General features: G+C 36.6%; 1 protein-coding gene across 2 annotated transcripts in view; it reads left to right on the forward strand.

Moving 5' to 3' along the window:
* The window catches only part of ACOX3 (acyl-CoA oxidase 3, pristanoyl), a 92,311-nt gene that overhangs the window by 4,182 nt on the left and 66,950 nt on the right, over positions 1–21,179 (forward strand). For both annotated transcript variants that reach the window (XM_007496804.3, XM_001372621.4), the window contains exons 2-6: positions 11,561–11,735; positions 13,160–13,393; positions 15,449–15,523; positions 16,870–16,959; positions 19,791–19,934. In XM_007496804.3, the coding sequence (XP_007496866.1) occupies positions 11,574–11,735; positions 13,160–13,393; positions 15,449–15,523; positions 16,870–16,959; positions 19,791–19,934 (705 nt within the window). In that variant the 5' untranslated portion in view covers positions 11,561–11,573. The remainder of the gene's footprint in view (positions 1–11,560; positions 11,736–13,159; positions 13,394–15,448; positions 15,524–16,869; positions 16,960–19,790; positions 19,935–21,179) is intronic.

Consider the following 21,179-nt stretch of genomic DNA (forward strand, 5'->3'; position numbering starts at 1 on the left):
TAATAGGCATCAATTAATCCTATTAAAGAAAGTAATGAATTAGCAGAAGAATTTTTTTTTTTTAAACCTCAAAAGCAGGCTGCCTAGAGGCAGAGGGAAACCAGTTAGATAATTTCTTCCCATGGCTCTGTGAGAGACTTTCATTGGCAAAATACATTTATTTTGAAGTGAAAATAATGTGCCGTCATCGCAGGGTAACTGGCTGCTTTTACCAATTTAAACCATAGTAGAGAGCCAAGAAGTAAGACAAAAGGGTCTTTGAGAAGCTGGTGTGAACATAGCAAGGACTTGCAGTCTCTTTCAAAAGAAAATCCAGAGGTAAAGTCAGTTAGTCCTACTTGTCCATTTTTTGGTTTTGTACCAGATCTGTGATTTTAATTGGTAGTGGAAGCTCTACAATGCAAATCAGTACCTGCTCAGCAAACAAGTGATAATAAAAAGAACCTGATATTCCAGCTCTCATTCTTGCTCAGGATGGGACTGTGTGTGCTGGGACCCAGAAAGTGAGTGAATGTGAATTGTAACCTTCAGGGAATGGGGTAAATAAGTCATCTGATTCCAATCTCCCTCTGTTTTTTGTGGTCATACTTTGGGCATTAGACAGAGGGAACCTTGGTCCTTAGGCTCTTAAATGCTTATGTTCACCTGAAACAAATTCCCACCATTAGCCACTCATTCCAATCATACCCTCTCTAGTTGGTACTCATTTCCAAAACACATACGGACTCCATCACTATTCCCTGGCATTCTTTAATGTCCCCTGAGGGATTGAAATCACTTTTTTTCTCCTTTTTTCAACTTTTCCTTTAAGTGTGACATCTGAGCAGGAAATCTATGGAGGAGTCTTCTCTGAGTTGCAGTGTTTGGAGATCTTGTGTCAATCTGGAAAAACACAGAGCCCTTAAAGCAGTTACAAAGAATGTCTTTAATCAGGACAAGGGAGACAGAGTTCTTATGGCCACCACACAGATTCATGTGCAACACCACACAGAGCCAAGCTCTAGGACTCTGGGAACAATGTCTCTGGGAAAATACTACCTCAAATGGAATTTTTCCAATGAACATGGGGTCTTATATATACTTTGGGGAATAAAGGAAAGGAAGGACAACTTATTGGCTTACATGGAGCCTAGGGAAGGAGGATTCCAGTAAGGGTCTGGACTAACTGGGAGAGGTCTAGATAAAATAGGAGAAACTAAAAAATAGGAGAAACTAATAAGAGAAAAGGATTTGATTTGATTATATCTACTACTACCTAGGCTGAAATCATTGAGTACTTGAGGGTTTATTCAGTCCATTAAAAACCTACTAATCCTGTCTAGGGTGATTCAGGGGTTCCTGAGAGTTTCATAAAACAACTTGTCATTTCCCCTTTTTGGTCAGAGCAATTCTGCCATTGAGCATATCAAATGGAGAAAGGGCTTGTTCCCAGGAGCATATGACCCTCTGTTAACAACAGTGGAAGGAGACAAGGGGCCTAAGCATGAAGATTTGGCATCTGGGGGCATTCCCCATCTGAAGCAATGTATTAACAGTTATCCAGAAGATGGGCACTCTGCTTCTGGCAAAATCTTAAAAATAAAAACTACCTCATCTCCCATGGTCTATTATGTCTTTCAAGTTGTATAGGTCTGGATGTAGGCTTCAGGGACTGTCCTTTATAGAAGTGTCCATTGCCAGAGACAGGTTCTTGAAAAATTTCATTGCTGGAAAAGAAAACATGAAAAATGTATAACCAAATTCTCCAATAGCAACTGATTGACTCTTCAGATATTTGTTCACAAATACACATAGGACTAAATTATGCTGTTAGCCACAGCAGACATTTGATAATTTTGGTTTGATTGAAGTATTCTGTTGGCCCTTAGAAATTATTTCATACTGGTGCTTTGAAAAATATTAAAAATAACCTCATTAGTTAGCTTTTAATAACTTATTATTTCTATTTAAATCCACTTGTACCAAGTAAAAATATAAGTTACACTTGCTAAGAAAATAGTTTACCTAAAATATCAAAATAGTTGCAGAGTAAAAGCAACATCAAAAAAAGTAGATACAAAATACAGAAAACTATGGAAATATAAAAGCCAAAAAAAAAATCCATATCACAGGTTTATCAAGGTTTGTATGCCTGGAAATGAACTACTAATCATTATGGAAAAGAAATAAAAATTTCAGTTAATACTAAATAAATGTGAGTTGAAATCTTACTACTCTAGTTAGATGTGAGGACTACCTTCTCCTTTCTGATTTTTCTGCTTCTCAGGTTAAAATCATTGCTAATCTTAAAAGGGACCTTGCTCAGGGTAGGTACTACTAGAACTTCCAGGGAAAACAAAAAAGCCAAATTCTATGTTTGGTTCAGGGAAAAATCTCAAAGGACAATGAAAGGCAGAATAAGAGGTATTCTTGGCCCAGTTCACCATTTGTCTATAAAGTTCCTTGTATAGATGCCTTAGGTGGATTCCTTCAAGTTAGGCCTCTAGAAATTGTTTGGGATAATAGGGCTCCAGTAGTTATGTCTTAGGTCTATTTTTACCCTACTTTCACCCGTGGCTTCCAGAAAAGATTTCATTTGTATCAGCTATGCTCCAAACATTTCTTTTTTGGTCTAAGGCAGAAAAGAAGCCACTTCAAAGGGAAACTTGGACTGTTTGATTAAAAAAAAAACAACAAAAAAACCCCCAACAAACTCAGGGTCTTTTACCATTTGTCACAAGTATTTTTCCAAATATTTCTTGGTCATTTGCAATAGCCAGTCAGGTCTGCAGTTTACCAAACCCAAATTAACTTTCTTATATTCCAGAACATATGCATGTTAATCAGAAGAGCCCTATGTTCTCTATAAGGAATAAGTAATAGCTTAAATATTTTTAAATCAAAGCATTCAAATCAAAAGAATAACTACCTAGAATAAAAATGCATCTCATTACTGGTATCATAAAAAATGACCTGCTATTGATATATAATTTTCCCCCATTTACCAAGCCAAAAGCGGTAACGGAAAACACCAAATATAATGTCATGAATGCTGGACCTTTCCTTTGGCTCTTGATGGAGATTCTGATACCCAGATCACAAGGTCTTATATTCTCAGCTTTTGGATAATCAAGTTAGTACAATTTCAAACATTAGTGGCTAACATTTAAACTGTAGCTTTTAAGGTTATTATAGAGAAACTTCATCTAAGAAAGACGTTAGAAATACAATATAGATAAAACTCAGAACAAATCTAGAACTTAAGTTCTCAAGCTTCTATGAGAAGCTTTTTCAAAAAATTTATAGCCATATAAAAAAAATTCATGCCATGAGGAACTTTATTTTAATTGGTCCAAAGTGAAAGTAAGAAATGAATAAATTTGGGGAAAATGCAAATTTGCAGAGGGAAGATACAGGAGTGGATGAATTGCAGAAGACAGAGTGTGTGCAGTAGGGACTCTGAGAATTCTGAGAGTGTTCTGAGGTGGTTGAAAAACTGCCAGCCTGGGAGAAGAGCCGGTGGGGGGATGGGGGGGGGGTAGTGGGAGATTACACAGCTCCTGAGCTTGCCTCTTCTCTGATCCTACTCCAGTTTGTCCTGCATACTCAGATGTGTCCTGTTTGATCTAATATTGTTCCTGCCAGCATTTCCCTATTGAGAAGACATTTATTTAACTACATGAAAGATAAAATACCATCTTGACTGAGTTGATCTGCTAAATTACCTCTGCAGTGTCAGCCTGCATTATTTGGTGACTAGATCAGTCCTGTCATCAGACTCCTGACCCAGCAACTGGATCTTCAATCTCACCAAAGACTAATTTGAATGGACTCAGATTAGGGCAGTTAGTCAGGAAGATTGGGGTAATTAGACAGAGAGGTAGACAGAGTAGCTCCAACAGTGTTGGAGGCTGAAGAGACCCTTTGCAGGTCAAAGGGTTCTGGGATAGATAGAGTTATTAGCCTAGGGAAATTCCCTAGGCCTCAATTCCTTAACAAATTCCAGTTATTACCTTTAATAAACCCATTGTTGTCAAGATCAAGAAGTCAGATTTGTGTTTCTCAGAGCTCGAGGCCTGAGGGTAAGCCATCTTGCTATTGGGCCAGGGAGAAGCAGCTTCAACTAACTGCTACATTACCAACCTTATTTAAGGGTCAATATACAATCTTTCAAAAGCAGTTACTCAAATTCAGATGAAGCACATTAAGTCTAATAACCTAGACTTCAACATTCCAGCTCTACTTCCATTCAAAACTTTAGCTGACCATCCATAAACATACATACAAGCACATGTACACCAAACCCATACATACGTGATTTTGAAGGTTGTAACTTCAGGCCGTACTGAACTAAATTTTGGCCAAAAAAAATGCATAGTGTCAGAGTTAGGTAACGTTTGCCAATTATCTCAACCTATAGTCTAAACACCCACAGGTACCTGGTCCACAATTTGTGGATATTTCAGGCAGCAGTACCCAAACAGGACTTGCTGGGGCATACACATTGCTGTAATTGATCATAGTTCAACAAACTCCAGATTAAAAAGTGATTCAACCTCCCAAATACATGAGTTCATTGTGAAGAGTTTCACTCACTCAGCCAGCCTGCCAAGTTGAACCCAAACTGGAACTCAACAGGTTCTTGTAGGTGCCACATATCTGGAGTCACTCTGGCAAGTGGGCTTAGGCAGCAACAACTTTGAATCTTGGTGGGACCACCAAATATTTTAATCTGGAACAACACAGAACTACTAAAGCAGTTACAAAGAACAAGTGTTTTTTTTTTTTTAAACCCTTACCTTTTGTCTTGGAGCCAATAATTGGGTCCAAGGTAGAAGAGTGGTAAGGGCTAGGCAAGGGGGGGTTAAGTGACTTGCCCAGGGTCACATAGCTAGGAGGTGTCTGAGGTCAAATTTGAACCTAGGACCTCCCATCTCTAGGCCTGGCTCTCAATCCACTGAGCCACCCAGCTGTCCCCAAAGAACAAGTCTTTAATCAGGACAAGGGAGACAGAGTTGTTATGGCCACCACACAGATTCATGTGAAATACCATACAAAGCCAAGCTCTGGGCCTCTGGGAACAATGTCTTTGGGAAAATATACCTTGAATGGGATTTAAGGTTTTATTTATACTTTGGGGAATAAAGGAAAGTATGATTCAGTTGTCCAGAATGATTGAACTAATTCACATTTCCATCAACTATTGTATTAATGTACCTATCCCTCTAGCATTAAGTATTAAAATTTTTTTGTCATGTTTGCCAATTCTTAGGATATTAGGTGAAACTCATTAAAAGCATTTTCTATATTATCTTTACTTTGTTATATGATGCAGATATTAAGATACTAGACTTTGCTCACTCTGATCTTCATTTAGTAGCTTATTATAATGTTCTTCTCTGAACTTTACTCCTACCTCTGTATTTTCCCCTTTGCCCTCTCCTGGAACATAGTAAATGTTTGATAAATATTTGTTGACTTGTTAATTTGTCAGAAGAAATCTTTTTTTTAATATTAGAAAAATTCTTTTTTGCTTTAGTGAGAAAATACATGTTTTTTAATTATTGCCACATACAGAGTGCTACTTATATGATGTTAAAGGGTAAAAATAGTTATGTGGTGGCTATAAACTATATTATCAAAGCAGAGGCCAGCATGCCTCTATCTGCTGTAACATAAAACAATAGATTCTTAAAGCTAGAATGGAAATTATTGTGCATCCATTCCAAATTGAAGAAAAGTATTCTAAATAACAGTGATATAAAACTCAAATAGAAATTTGTTGTTCAGTCATTCCTTTTGTCTGACTTTTTCTTGTCACATAGACCATACTACAGTAATGCTTTCTATTAACCTGAAAAAACACAGAATCACCAAAGCAGTTACAAAAGAAACAAGTCTTTAATCAGGACAATGGAGACAGAGTTCTTATGTCTGCTATACAGAGTCATGTGCGCTCACACACACACCCCATCACCACCACACCTACCTAAGATCTGAGAACAATCTGGGAACAATGTCTCTTGGGAACATACACCCGAAATGGGAATCTCCATTAGAATTTCTGTGGAACTGAAGAATTTAGGGTCTTGTATAAACTTTAGGGAGTAAAGGAAAGTAAAGACAACTGAGCAGTTACATAGGGGCTTGTGAAAGAGATTTTAGCCTGAGGCTAGGGCAGTGATGGTGAACCTTTTAGAAATGGAATATGGGGCCCTGCCTCCCCCTCACCCTGAGTACTATGCCTGCCCCCCCTTACCCCACACAAAGGAGGGAGGAAATGCTCTCATTGGGCTGCTGGGCAGAGGGGTAAGGGATGGGGAAAATATGGTCAGGAACTGGGGGGGGGGGGGGAAGAGACTGTGTGCCCAAAAAGAATGCTCTACATGTCATCTTTGGCACCCATGCCATACGTTTGCCATCACTGGGCTAGGGCATCTGGGAGAGGCCCAAATACAATGAAAGAAACTGAGAAACCATGAAAGGTACTTAAACTTGAGTATCTCCATCATTCCTAAAGGGTGCTGAATTGGTCCCTGATGGCATATTGTTCAGTTTGGGACAAGGGTCAGTCTGGGAGTTTCATGGGCAAATTCCCAAGGGACAAAGGTAAATTTGGGGTTTCATAAAACAAGGTTGTTATTTCCATGAGTTTTCTTGGTAAAGATACTAGAGTGGTTTGTCATTTCCTTCTCTAATAGATTAAACCAACAGAGTGAAGTGACTTGTGCAGGGTCATATAGCTACTAGTGGCTGACTGAATTTGAATTTGTATCTTCTTGACTCCAGGTCTAATACTCTATCCACTAAGCCCCCTAGCTGTCTCCTCAAATAGAAATGGAGACCACTAAACTTGACTTAGAAACCATAAGTTAACATTATCTATGTTGTGTTATATTTTAATTTATTTTGTTAAACCTTTCACAATTACATTTTTATCTGGTTTGGGGCATTCAGCAGGTTCACAGACCACTGAGTTTGATACCTCTGCTCTGCAATATCTCTGACAAATACAATAGTCACAGGCTTCCTTAAGACTTGGCTTTAAGCCAAGGAGATGATTACTTCCTGTTTCAGGTCAGGGGTTGGACTAGATGTCTTTTAAGGTTTCTTCCATCTTTAGGATTTCCTGGTTATCTACCCACTCCTTAAACATCTCCACTGCTGGAAAATAGGAAAGTTTTTCTTTTCTTTTTAATTGGATCATAGCTTTACTTTACTGTGGAAAATTACTAAAAGCCAATCTGTCTACACTTTAATCTCACACTAACTGTGCATTTTAGGTGAACTGACAAAACTCATCATTAACTGTTTTGGTTCCATCCTCTTTAGTCCTTATGTTTTTTAATTCATGCCAGCCCCTGTGCCTGGAATGGATTCCCTCTGTTTCTATCTATGCCAGTTAAAAGCCCATGTGAGTGTGCCTTCTCCCTCCTTACATTTCTCCTAATGTTTTTCTTGCCTGAATCTCTCTTCTTTTCATTTATTCCATTTTACCTAATGTTACTTTTATTTGTGTATATCTGTATCTGCCCATTTTGGGCTGTCAGAATATATTTAACACAGTTTCTTAATACATGTTAATTTCCAAATAGTTTGAAGATCCTACATGAGCCTGCTCCATGCTGCCATGCTGGCTTTCTGAACTAGAGAAGTCTTTGTTGCCTCTCTTTTCTTTTTCTTATTTGTGAAAGGCTCTGCTGCTCTAACCATTGTCTGACTTTCACCTGGAGAATACTCTTCAAGCAAAGCTTCTGTTTTTATTTTTATCCATCAGGCCTTTTCTTCTATTGGAGGGATGTCTTGCTTAGAAGGTGATACATGGTCCATAAGTCTCTTGTATAGAATGCGCTTTCAACCATTTTTGCTGATATTGAGTCTCTGACACCAGATCTGCAGATTATTTTGGGAGACTGTATGCAGAGGAGGCAGAGGGGTGGGCATAGGTGGAACTTCATCATTCTGATATTTCTGAAGTATTGAGGCACTTGTATTAGACTTAGTCTTTGTAGGAAGAAGCACAACAACTTCATCAAGATTTTCTGACTGTGCCAGGGAAAATACTTGGGTTACTGCTTTCATCCTGGCCTGAGCATCTGCCACCAGCTTGGCCCATGCACCCATCACAGTTGGCCCATTTTCTTTCTGATGAACTTCCATTTCCAATATAGTTCCATGTACTACCTCCTTGTCTTCCTCAGCTTTGTCTGCAGGGTTGGCTAGAATCTCTTCTTTTTCTACTTCCACAGGAGAGTCTTTATCCTCCAGGCTAGTTACTTTCATTTCTCTAGATATTAGTATCTCCAATTATAAAATGATAGGTTCAAGGAGTTTACCTTTCAACTCTACAGTCTTTAGAACCTAGCTTCTGACTTCCATTTGCTCACTTGTAAATTAGAATAATTTTTGAATTACCAGTAACTTTTCTGCTTCCCAGCTGATATGACTGCCACAGAGTGTATTTAGATTTCTTATTTGCACTTAACTACAATTTCAATTCAGTTGCACTTAATTTAACAAACACTGATTAAGTACTGTAAACCTTAAAATTTCTTAGACTTATGAATGTTGGAAATTCCCCATTGAGAAATTTCATACTTGAAAAAAATTCCTACTGATAGTAAGAACTCTATTGGAATGTGAAACTCCTTGGCATTGGGAGGATCCTTCTCCTCCCTACTTAAGACTACTTTAGGACAGAAACCTTTTGCTAAACAATGGAAAGGGCTTTGACCTATGCTCAAGCATAGAACAGGAAGTTCTTTGAGTCATGATTGATTTTAGAATTGATACAACAGAGATACTTGGAATGACAGAACCAGATCTTGGAAACTACAATCTCCACCCTACTCAGAGTAACAGGATTTAGGAAGGGCTGCAGCAAAGATCAAGATTTAATTATTTGAGAATATGACCTTCAACAGACATGAGCGGTCCTGGGTTAAGCTAGAGCCACCATTGGCACAGGGGAGAGATCGACAGTGATTGGTAGATGTGAGAACTGAGGGGAGGGAACTTAGATGGTTTCCTTAAAGATAGCGGGGGGGGGGGGGGGGGGGGTCTGAGGACAGAGAGAAGGAGGAGGAGGAAGATTGATGCTCTGAAGGAGTCTGAGAGGAGAGAGGTCCTGGAGGGAGAGCTCCTGGAGAGGTCTTGAAGAAGGCTGTGGAAGGAGAACTCAGGAGGAGTAAGGAGGAGAATTCTCGTGAAACATTTCTTGAAAGGAGGCTCTCTTGAAGGTGGAGCCTGAGGTTGGCATGAGAAGCCTTACCTAGAGAGATCTTGGGTGAGTGATAAAACCAACTAACTGATTTATCTCTTAGGACTGAGGTCTAGGCCTTATTGGCTTGAGACCTTTCATTCTTATTCCTTTCTTATTTTCTCTCTTTTTCTATTGATTAATCAGTGTATTATAAATTAAATTTCTCTATAAAACCCAGTTGGCTTGGGCATATTCATAAATTGGGAACATATTCCCTGGTGACCATCTTATATTTATATAATCCCAAGACACAGTAGAAAACATATTTCAGCGGTCATAATTGATATATATATATATATATATATATATATATATATATATATATATATATCCCTTGCTCCCAAACATTTTAATTATCACAGTTTATGGCTCCCACTCTCTTATCTACAACAATTTTAAACCCCAAACTTATTTTAAATCTAACAGTACCAACTATTTGCTACAAAGATAAATATGAGACAAGACTTTCTTGAGCTTCTATTTGAATGAGGGGTAAGATTACCCAAATAACTATGGTTGAGATTAGTACAAAGAAGAGGTCGAGGCAAATCTAGAAATCTGAGGAAAAATTGGAGAAATAGGAGTGGAATATTAAGGAAAGATTCATAAAGGAGGTAGCATTTCAGTTGAGCTTTGAATTAAGAGAGGGGAATCAACAGATGAAGATGGAGAGTTATAAGAATAGAAGTATTAGAATAGGAGAGGTAATGCTAACAAATGCTGGAAGAATGAGAAATGGAACTGGGGAAAGAGGAAGCTAGTTTAATGACAATGTAAAATACATGTAGGTGAGTTATGTGAGCTAGTTCATATAATTTATATAAAGAATGAGGGTTTAGAGCAAATGATAGAGGTTTTGAATGTTGCAGTAAGGAGTTTTTACTTCATTTGATCAAGTCAAGTTAGGGAACCACTGAATGTCTGAGTAAACAATGACATTGTCATAGCAGTGTATTAAGAAAGTCCTTGTCAGATGTGTAGGAGAGAGTCAGGAAGGCTGTAGGAAATCATTACAGTATTCCAGGTGAGAAGAAACAAAGGCCAGAATTGTGGTGGTGGCAGTTTGAAGTAAGTAGATGGGACTGATACAGCAAAAGTCAAAATGATAGAACTTGGCTGAGGGAGAAGGAAGTGGCAACAAAGAGCTTAATTTGTTACTGGTAGAATAGTGTCACCTTTGGCAGAAAGAGAGTAGTGAGCATCCTAGAGAACCATTATCTTCTATCACTTGTATAGGTATCTGGGTATCCCTTTGCAAGAGTGATTTTTTCCTTCCTATTGATTGTAAGTTACATATACTTATATGTGAATATACTTATATTCACATCTTTCCTTTAGTATTGAGCATGTAATAGATGCTCATTTAATGTTTGTTGAATTTTGAATTTGTTAAATTCCATTGTGAAACTTTTATAAAGTATATCATTATTTCCTCTCTCTCTCTCTTCCCTCTCCTTCCCCCCATATCTTGCACTGTTTCAGATTATTTTTTACCTTGTGGCATGTCTCTAGGAGCCTCAACAGAGATATGGGAAAGAATTCCTTCTTGCACCAGCTGTGGAAAGAAGAAAACCCTGAGCTCTTTACCCACCCAACCTCCCCAACCAGTACATCTGATTTCCCAGCTTGTGTTTTTCCTTTACATTTAGTGTAGTGGAAGCTTCTTCTTGTTTTTTATTATTCTTGATGAAAGAATTAGAAGAAAAAGAAAATAACAGTCCTCTAAAATAGTAGCCAGTTCTTAAAATATTTTTAGATATACATAGTTATTGTAAACCTTAGCTTTATTTTTAGGCTAACAAATTATTTCTTGATATTGACTGACAATTACACACCTGCTCAATTCATGTCACATTTGACAGCATCACAGAATCTCAAAGTTGGGAGGGATCTTAGAAACCATAAAGCATAGCATCCCTGACAAAGTATTCATCCAGCTTTAACTTGATATAGGAACCTTTGCTTAGGAGGAACTTTCTTTTAAGGGCAGGCAGTCCATTCCTCAGGAAGTTTTTCCTCTTAAATTAAGCCTAAATTTATCTCTCTCTTGCTTTTAGTTTTATCCTTGGGGGGCCAAATGGAACAAGTCTAATTCCTAACATTTCTTTACCTTCATGACTTGTGTGTTGGAATATAATTGAACAAACATTTAGTAAACATGTATTAACTGCTGATGTTCATTAAAAAGCTATCCCTGTGGAAATGTCATTTCAGAGGATATTTATTTTTGTTAAAATGTCCAATAAGCTTCACTGTTGGTTATACACTATATAGATATATATTGGAACAATATTAACTGGTTTCTTTTGTTTCATTCAGAATACTGTCCAAAATGGCACCTGCTTCTAAAGGAAATGGTCATAATCAAAGCTCTCAGGATGATTTGTTGCCAGATCTTCCCAAGGGACCATTATGTATGTATAGAGCCAAATCATCCTTCAATTGGAAGGAACTCTTGTTATTCTTAGAAGGAGAAGACATGCTAATTTTCAAGGTGAGATACTTACTTAACATTATGCAAAATGTATTAAGAATTTTATTGCCTTGTTACATTGGGATTTATGCAGTTAAGGAGTTAGAAGTTTTAGAGAAAGTGGAATTACTACCTTACATTTATTTAATGATTTCTTTACAAAAACTGTGAGGGATGAGTAGTGCAAATATTACCCTTATTTTATAGATGAGGAAACTGGGTCTTAGGGAGAATAAGAATTTTGCTTAAGGTCACCTAATTATGAAGTGGTAATTAAGTGATAACTAAGACTCTAACTCAGATCTTTTGACATCATATCTAACACTGTTTCAACTATACCAAATGAGTATAACATATTGCTTTTCAGCATGACATACTTTAGTTTCAAATCTTCTTTCTAATTTGCCACCATTTTTTAAATGATGAAATTTGGATTACATCTCTATGTAGCTGATGTAAAATTTGAATAAATACTAAATTAGGCAGGCTATTTAGAGATCACTAAGATCATTATGACATTTTGCAACTTAGATTTGGCTATGCAGAACAAAAGAAGACAAGATTTTTAGTAATAGAGGACTATTTTGATGTAATTAGAAACCATAGCAGTATTTCTGAATATTGTTCTATTTACCAGCATAAAAATCATATCGATTGAAAGTAAGACGTGTCCCAGATAAGAGAGGTAACAGTCTCATTCTTCTCTATTTTGGGCAGGTCATATCTGGTATATTATGGAGATTAGTTCTTGGTCTTGGATTTTTGGAAGGGCATTGATAAACTTGGACATGTGTGGAGAGGATAACCAGGATGATGAATAATATTAATATTTTGACATAGAATGATTGCATGAAGGAACAAAAATTATTTAGCCTAAAGATGAAAAGACATAGGAAGGACTTGATATAACTGGCTTCAATTATTTAAAAGACTGTCACACAGAAGAAATATTAGATTTGTTCTCCTTAGCCTCTGAGAACAATTGGAAGCAATGAGTAAGATTTGTAAAGGAGAAAATTTCATTATCATAAAAAATCTTTTAGGAATTAGAGATATCAAAAAGTGGAATAGGTGGCTTTGGGAAATAGGTTTTCCTCTTGCTAATAACATTATAGAAAGAATTCTTGATTATCTGGATAAATAATTTTTATCAGAAAATTCCCGTGATTCTCTTTTTCCATGTATTTAAGTCCTATAGGAAGTATGAGTGACATCCAGGGAGCCCACATCCCTTATTAAGGCTTGGTAGGACTTTCAGCATCCAAAAACAAACTTTATTTTCCTATTGTAAACAAGTAGATCAAACCTAGACTGCTAACAACTCTTTTATCTTATCTGGGCTTGTCGCAACTTCAGACTAATAAACATTAAAGTCCAAAGTAGGATTCAGTTTCATTCCTATTAAGTTTTTTTAGTCTTAATACTGTTTTTTTTTCCTATTCAAGAAAAGAATCTTCTCAGCCTTTGAAAATGATCCTCTCTTTGCTCATCATCCTGGAGAAGAATTGCCTATTCAGAAGTATCGTGAGCTAAACTTTCTACGCTGTAAAAGACTTTTTGAATATGACTTTCTTAATATGCAAGAAATGGTGAAGAATCCACTGAAAATTTCTATGCTGATTAATTGCCTAGGGATGTATGATTGGTCTTTATCTGCCAAATATTTTTTAAATACATATGTAAGTATAGTTTATTTTCTTTTCAAAGGGGAGGGTAATAGTATAAGTTTTTCTGTTTTAAGGAATCATGAAGGACTACTCTGGTATAGGTTATAAAATAAAATGGATAATAGAATTGAAATACATTTTAACATTTAAGCTTTCTTTTTCTTAAAAGAAACCTGTCTTTGGCTTAATATAGAGCCTGGCTTAGAGATGGGAAGTGCTGGTTTCAAATCTGGGTTCAGACACTTCCTAGCTGTGTGACCCTGAACAAGTCATAAAACCCAATTGTGTAGTCCTTACTCCTCTTCTGCCTGGGACCCAATACACATTATGGATTCTAAGATAGATGGTAAAGGTTTTTAAAAAAAAAGAAAAAAGAAACCTATCTCATAGCATTAAAAGCACCACTTTTGCTTTTTATTGCCATTTATTTAAATTCTGATAAAAATATATGAGTAGCTTTTACTTTAAGAGAATTTTTTTTTAATATGGGAAGCTGTAAAAATTCCTGAGAGGGTCACTGCTGAAGGACTTATGAGAAAGAATGCTAACCACATTCAGAGAAAGAACTATGGGAGTAGAAATGCAAAAGAACATATGACATCGTTTATCACTTGTATATATGGATATGTGATTTGGGGTTCTGGCTTTAAAAAAATTGCTCTATAGCAAAAATGAATAATACGAAAATAGGGATCAAGTGATAACATTTGTACAACCCAGTGGAATTGCTTGTTGGCTCTGAGAAGGGAGGGAAGTGGGGAGGGAAAGAAAATGAGTCATGTAAACATGGAAAAAGTATTTTAAAAAAATGTTCCTGAGGGTAGAATTAGTATGAGCAGAGTGGGCGCTTTTGAAAGGAAAGCCATTTTAGTCACTCCTAACACGTGCAATACTGCACAAATACATTATTGTTTGTATATATAGGCACGTTAATTATAGTAGTTTAATAATATTTATGATGATTATAAGATGGTGATCAAGGGTCTTCCCGGCCACCTTTTATTTAATTTTCTATCCTTTTAAATCCTTACCTTCCATCTTAGAATCAATACTGTGTATTGAGTCCTAAGGCAGAAGAGTGGTAAGAGCTGGGCAATGGGTGTTGTGACTTGCCCAGGGTCACACAGTTAGGAAGTATCTAAGGCCAGATTTGAACCTAGGACCTCCTGTCTGTAGTTCTGGCTCTCAATCCACTGAGTCACATAGCTGTCCCCCAGCCACCTTTTAGAGAAAAGTCTCCTTCACCTTTATTGCAGTCATACTTGAACACACTAAAAGCATTTCTACCTTGGTAGATCTGTCTTCTATTGACATAGCTTTTGAGAACTTGGGGCAACTGGGAGGCACCTGAATAGAGCTTTTAGCAGAAGAATAATAGCTATTTATATCTGCACTATAGAGTGCTTTAAGGTTCTAGTGCTTTCTCACAAAAGTCCTGTCAGGCAGATAGGGAATCTACTATTACCTCTATTTTATAGACAAGGAAAATTTTAAGTTTTATTTGTAAAATTATTTTATTATTTTACATTTTTTTGTTATCTGCTATTTTACAGACAAGGAAAACTTGTTAAGGGTCTTTTCCAGTCATATAACTAATCCATGTAGAGATTCTAGCTCTTGTTTCCTGATCTATCCAGCATTCATTCCACCTCTGTAAAATCCATGGTCCTAAAATGATAGTAATGTTTTCTACTTTTTAAGATTATTAGCTGTGTTTGACCTCTTATATTTATAAATCTGTACAAATGGAAGAAATGAAAGTAAGTCAAAATGTCTACATCTTCTTCCTCTTGCCTGATGACATGAAAGCTTTCATAGAAACACATACAAGCCTTTTTCATTTCTCAAGTAACACTAGCTTTTAAATTCTTTGCCTTTTTTTGCTTCCCTATCCACTCATGATCCTCTTCAGGTTTTAAAAATTCTATTTAGATTCTGTCTTTACAAATCAACTTCTTTAGGTCAAGGACAATGTTTTATCACTAATATGTACTCATATTCTTAGCTAAATATTGTAGTTCTTGAGACACAGCTCTGCATATTTAATTATCAATCTTATGTTTTCAGGTTTTTGCTTCTACTATTCAGAATTCTGGGTCTCAAAGACATATGCATTTTATTCAGAAAACCTTAAATATGGAGGTAAGTTAAAGCTTAATTGAGAGTTTAAATTCATTTTCTTTTGTTCTCTGTTTTAATGAAAATTCTAAAGAGGGGGAAAAAAGTAGACCAGAGTCTTCAGAAAGGGCACTGTACATGTTGTATGAATGGTTAACCTTCTCTGTCATTCTGGTTTATTCTGCCTCAAGATACTTCACCTATGCTTTAAATGGGTAAAATTCCAGTACTCTTTAAGTAAGCATTCACTAAATAACTACTCCATCAAGGGCATCATAAAATGTGAAAGAGAAGCCTAAAACTTCCTTCTTTTTCCTGTTGTGCTCAGAAAGTCCTTATGTCAAAGAACTGTGATATCTACAGTGTGAGTACTCTTCCTCGAAGGTGGATTCCACCCCATGGTCTTCCTGCCTTCAAGTGTGGTATTCTGGCCACTGTATATTTTCATTGTGTTCAGAACACCTCTTTTTATTTGCTAATTTGTTCCAGAGAGATTGGATATCCATGTCTTTAGCATCTCTGGGCAACCGACAATCTGACTTGTAGCAGTACTTCTTAGAATACAGTTTCACTCCAGGTCCAGGGAAAGAATTTAGATGAATTACAGGTTAGTTGTAATAGGATGGTTCTGTAGAGTTGTGACAGATATTCTTATTTATTTATTTATTTTTGAATAGAAAAATTTTACTTAATTAATTAATTTAGAATATTTTCCCATGGTTACATGATTCATGTTCTTTCCCTCCCCTTCCCCCACCTCTTCCTGTAGCCAACATGCAATTCCATTGGGTTTTACATGTGTCATTGATCAAGACCTATTTCCATATTATTAGTATTTGTATTAGGGTGATCATTTAGAGTCTATATCCCTAATCATATCCCCATTGACCCATGTGATCAAGCAGTGGTTTTTCTTCTGTGTTTCTACTCCCACAGTTCTTTCTCTGGATGTGAATAGTGTTCTTTCTCATAAGTCCCTCAGAATGTGACAGATATTCTTAGAGAAAGAGAAAGTAATGAATTTTCTCCACACCTGCCAACCTCTGTACTTCAAGGACCGGCTCAAAAATTGGCTTTCTCTAATTGATCCCACCCCAAAAAGCTACAAATGTTTTTTTTTCTTCCTCTGAACTGAGAAGAGGTGCTTCATATTTTATGATATTTTTATATGGTATTTTATGTTTCAGTTCTTTGTATCCATGTCTTACTTCCCCTATTATAGGAGCAGAAACCTTGTCTTCCTCTTCTTTATATCTCTAGTTTGAAACATAGAGACTTGAATATGATAAGAGTTCAAATCATTTTTGTTATATCAAAACTGAGATGAGAAATATGTTCATCCTTCATTGACCTTATGCTTGAATATTTAGATTTTTGGATGTTTTGCTCTGACTGAAGTAAGTCATGGGAGTAATACCAAGGCTATTCGAACAACTGCCCAATATGATCCCACCACGCAGGTCAGTATTACCTAATGGACCTTTAGGTTCATAATAGAAAAATGTCTCATGGGCATTAATTTAAATATTTTAAGGTCAAAATTATGTTAATAATTTATGTTAATAAATATATGGAAATAATATATGTATATTTATGCATCCTGCAGAGAAATAAGTAAATAAGAAATAGGATATGTTTAGGAGCCAGAATCTGTCCATAAGTACAGATATTAGTGGTATACATGTGTTGGGCGACCTCCAGTCCAGCTATCTTCTGCAGTAAACTTCCCTTTAAAATTTCCCCAGTAGTCAATAGCAATACAAAAGATTCCAGTGTTGAAAAAAGGAAACAAAACACTCTCCTTATCAGAACAAGAGGTGCCTTCTCAGAAGTAAATGACTTAAAAAAACCCATTTACCTTAAAACCCTTTGGTCTTGCTTTGAGTGTACTTTAGGCTGGGGCAGTGATCTGACTGACAAGACTGTTTTGCCCAAGTGGGTTCTCTAAGTAACTCAATTCAGACTCTCAGGGGCAAGTTCTTATAAATGTTTCCTTGCAGACACAATCTTTTGAGGAAGCTCTCCCATGTGCTGAGATGGGTAGTGCATTGGGCCTGAAGTCATGAAGACCTGAATTCAAATCTGGCTTCAGTCAAAGCTACTCCCTTGCTTAAATGGCATGTAGACAGCACACTCTTGGTTGGTCTTCCCTTCCACTAAATCAGATCCTGATCTGGGGCAGTGCCTACCATGACTCACACCATGATTGTCAGTACATGCTTTTGCACATAACTTAGTTTCTCTGAAGAGGTAGATTTAGGGAGACACTGTACAAGGGGATCATCCTCAATTTTGAATCCATTTCTATGCCATCTTTTATTTGAGGTAGGAGCTGAGCCACCTTGACTTTTGGTTAGTATTGAGACAAATCAGTTCTCACTTATTTGATGTTTTTATCATTTAATGTTGTGAGGTAGTAGGATACAAAGATAGACTAATTTTATTTTCATTTAGTAGCTGACAGAGTGATGTCAGTTCTTGACTGTTACTTCCTCTCTTAGCCATTGTCAAGGGAGTATGTGTGTATGTCTGTATGTGTGTGTATTGAAGTGGTGCACTTGATAAAATGAGTCTGGACACCCAGAAGTTCAAATTAATGGAACCAATATTTATTTATTAATCTTCTGATTAATAAATGAATCTCCTGGCCAGGACAGACTTTCCTAGTGAAAACTGAGCCGGACTGAAGTTACAATGCAGTTTTTATAGGGTGCAAGATACACAGCAAACAATGCTCATTAATGAGATATAACCTTGATAGAGCAAGTAGAAGCCAGATTCATCATTAGCGTGGGGTACAGGACATTCCATTGTATGTCTTATCCTATACTGGCTTCTTTGTTAGTAAGGGAGTCACGTTCTCATGCATACTGACCATATGTCGCTTTGGTTCTGAGCTGACTGACCTTCATGGGAAAGCTCCGTACTGCTTTCTGCTTACTGCAGGGAGAAGCAGGTTTTCTGATCAATGACTTAGTTTACCTCACTTCATATGTATTATGTGTGTGTCCATATCACACACACAGAAACATGTACAAACCTAGTCACTTTCCTGACCCTTAGGCTTTAGGAAGCTAATGCCATGTTGCTGGGCTGTATTTCCTCAGTACTTAAATCGTCAAATTCCAAGCTGTTGCTGTGGATTTGAATCCTTTGCCTTCAGATAGTTGTTCCTCCTGAGTTTACACAGTGTAACATGTATTAGTATCCAAATTACACATTATAATTGTCTTTAATCTATGTCTATAAAACTTCATTCGGTTACAAAGGGTTTCATGAGCTATTTTATCATATTAATTAAATAAGTAAAACATATTAGATGGTAAAACAATATCACTAACAAAGCCATTCAGATGTCATCAGGCAGAAGGCTGCTTTTGGCAGTGTGGCATCATCAGACACAATCTTTCAGAAGATGTATGTTTGCAGAGGGTCTAAATAGAATTTTGCTTATAGTGTTGTTGTAGTCCACTCCCCTAAAAAAAATTACTCATAGTTCATGCCAGATTTACCTGGGCTAGTCCTTAGATAACAGATATATACTGTGTGTGTAGATCTGTATTTGAAGCCTCTAGAAGGGGGCATATGGAGGCAGCTAGGTGGCTTAGTGGGTAGTGCATTGGGCCTGAAGTCATGAAGACCTGAATTCAAATCTGGCTTCAGACACTTATTAGCTCTGTGACCCCAGGCAAGTCATTTTACCTCTGCCTTAATCTACTAGAAAAAAGAAATACCAGAAGAAAATGGCAAATGGCTTTGGTACCTTCAGGGGTAGCTAGGTGGTACAGTAAATAGAATGCCAGGCCTGGCATCAGGAAAAGTCATCTTTCTGAGTTCAGATCTGATCACAGTAGCTGTGTAATCCTGAGCAAGTCACTTATCCCTATTGCTTAAGTTTCCTCATAAAATAAGCTGGAGAACATTTTTGCCAAGAAAATTTCAAATAAAGTTGTAAAAAGTTGGGATGTATTTGAAATGGCTGGATAAAAATGTGGGCAAAGTTCAAGTTCATTATCATGGCATTCATCAACCCAGGGTCCCTTCCAGAGCACATTGAGGGCATACAAATATGACTTTTCAACTTATGTTATTTCAAGACCAGGGCTCCATTAGGAATAAGATTAATGACATAAGATGTGTGCTTTTATACAGATTGTCATAAATATGTAGTGATTTTAAGAATTTTAAAAAGTATTATTAAATCAGCAAAATATTGTGAAATAGTACATTGAAATACAAAACCCTACAATGTGTATTCAGTTTCCTTGCTAGTCATTTTTTCACTGTGTAGGAGTTCATCATCAATTCTCCTGATTTTGAAGCTTCCAAATTTTGGATTGGTAATATGGGCAAGAATGCCACTCATGCAGTTGTATATGCCCAGCTATATACCCAAGGAGGCCAGTGCCATGGATTACATTCCTTTGTTGTACAGGTAAGAATGTATTAGTTACATTATTCTTATTTAATTATTTCATTGAACAAAACCCTTTCCCTCCTCCCTTTTCCTTCCCACTTCCTTGGGGGGTAGGGGGACCCTTAAAACAATATGCAAAGGTCAAGAGAATTATCTAGTGTTACATAACTGATAAGTGGCAAATTCAGGCAAAATTGATTTTCCACATTGGCTATGTCCAGAAAATATATGATTCAGCTTGCACTCTAAGTCTGTCATATCTCTGTTAGGAGATGGGAAGCAGACTTCATCATCAATCCTCTGGAATAGCCATTGATCATACCTCAATTAGAGTCCCCATGTCTTTCAAAGTTTTTGGTGTTTATGTTGTTGTAGTTATTGTATAATTTTTTTTCTAGTTCTGCTTGCATCATTTGCAATCTTCCTAGGTTTTTCTGAAATAATTTTTTGTCAATTCTTATAGCATAACAGTTTTTCATCACTAGTTTAATAACTTTTTGGACATAGTTCCAGATCGTTTTCCAGAATAGTAAGACCAATTCACATCTCCACCAACAGTGCATTAAGATGCCCAAATCTCTCTGACATTTGTCATTTTCCTTTTTGTCCATTTTGCCAATCTGATAACTGTAAGGTAGAATCTTGGAGTCATTATAACTCGTATTTCTCTCTCATTTGTTATTTGAATAGTTTTCTAATTTTAGAAAACAATAGACTTTCCGAATTAGAAGGAATTCTAATTTCCAAGGTCATGTCTCACATTTATATAGTATTGTGGTTAAAGAATGAACCCATATCTATTATCCATTTGATTTTAACTTTGAGGGATGACTTTGGGAATTAGAATTCCTTCTAATTCTGATAGTCTATTGTTTTCTAAAATATGAAATCTATTCAGATGATAAATTATAAAACAGGAATTTTCAGAGAAAAAATTCAAACTTTCAAGAGTTACATGAAAAAAATGCTCCTAATCACTAATAATTAGAGAAATGCAATTATAGGGACTGATCAGATTGGACTTTAAAAAAAAACCAGGGAAGAAAGCACTGAGCCAGCAAGGAGGTTTGTATAAAGTTGTAATCATAACCTCTGGGCCTAATTGAATTCACATTGTTGCCAGTTTCTTTATCTAATCCCAAAATGACTATGAGTGCTGCATGCCCAGAAGATAACTGGTATGCAGAATGTACAATTGTTGTTGGATGAGGTCCTAGTTGTACAAGACTGGAGTCTATAAACTTAATAATAATGAAAATCTCA

This window comes from Monodelphis domestica, chromosome 6 (assembly GCF_027887165.1).
Source record: "Monodelphis domestica isolate mMonDom1 chromosome 6, mMonDom1.pri, whole genome shotgun sequence".
Classification (NCBI taxonomy): Eukaryota; Metazoa; Chordata; class Mammalia; order Didelphimorphia; family Didelphidae; genus Monodelphis; species Monodelphis domestica.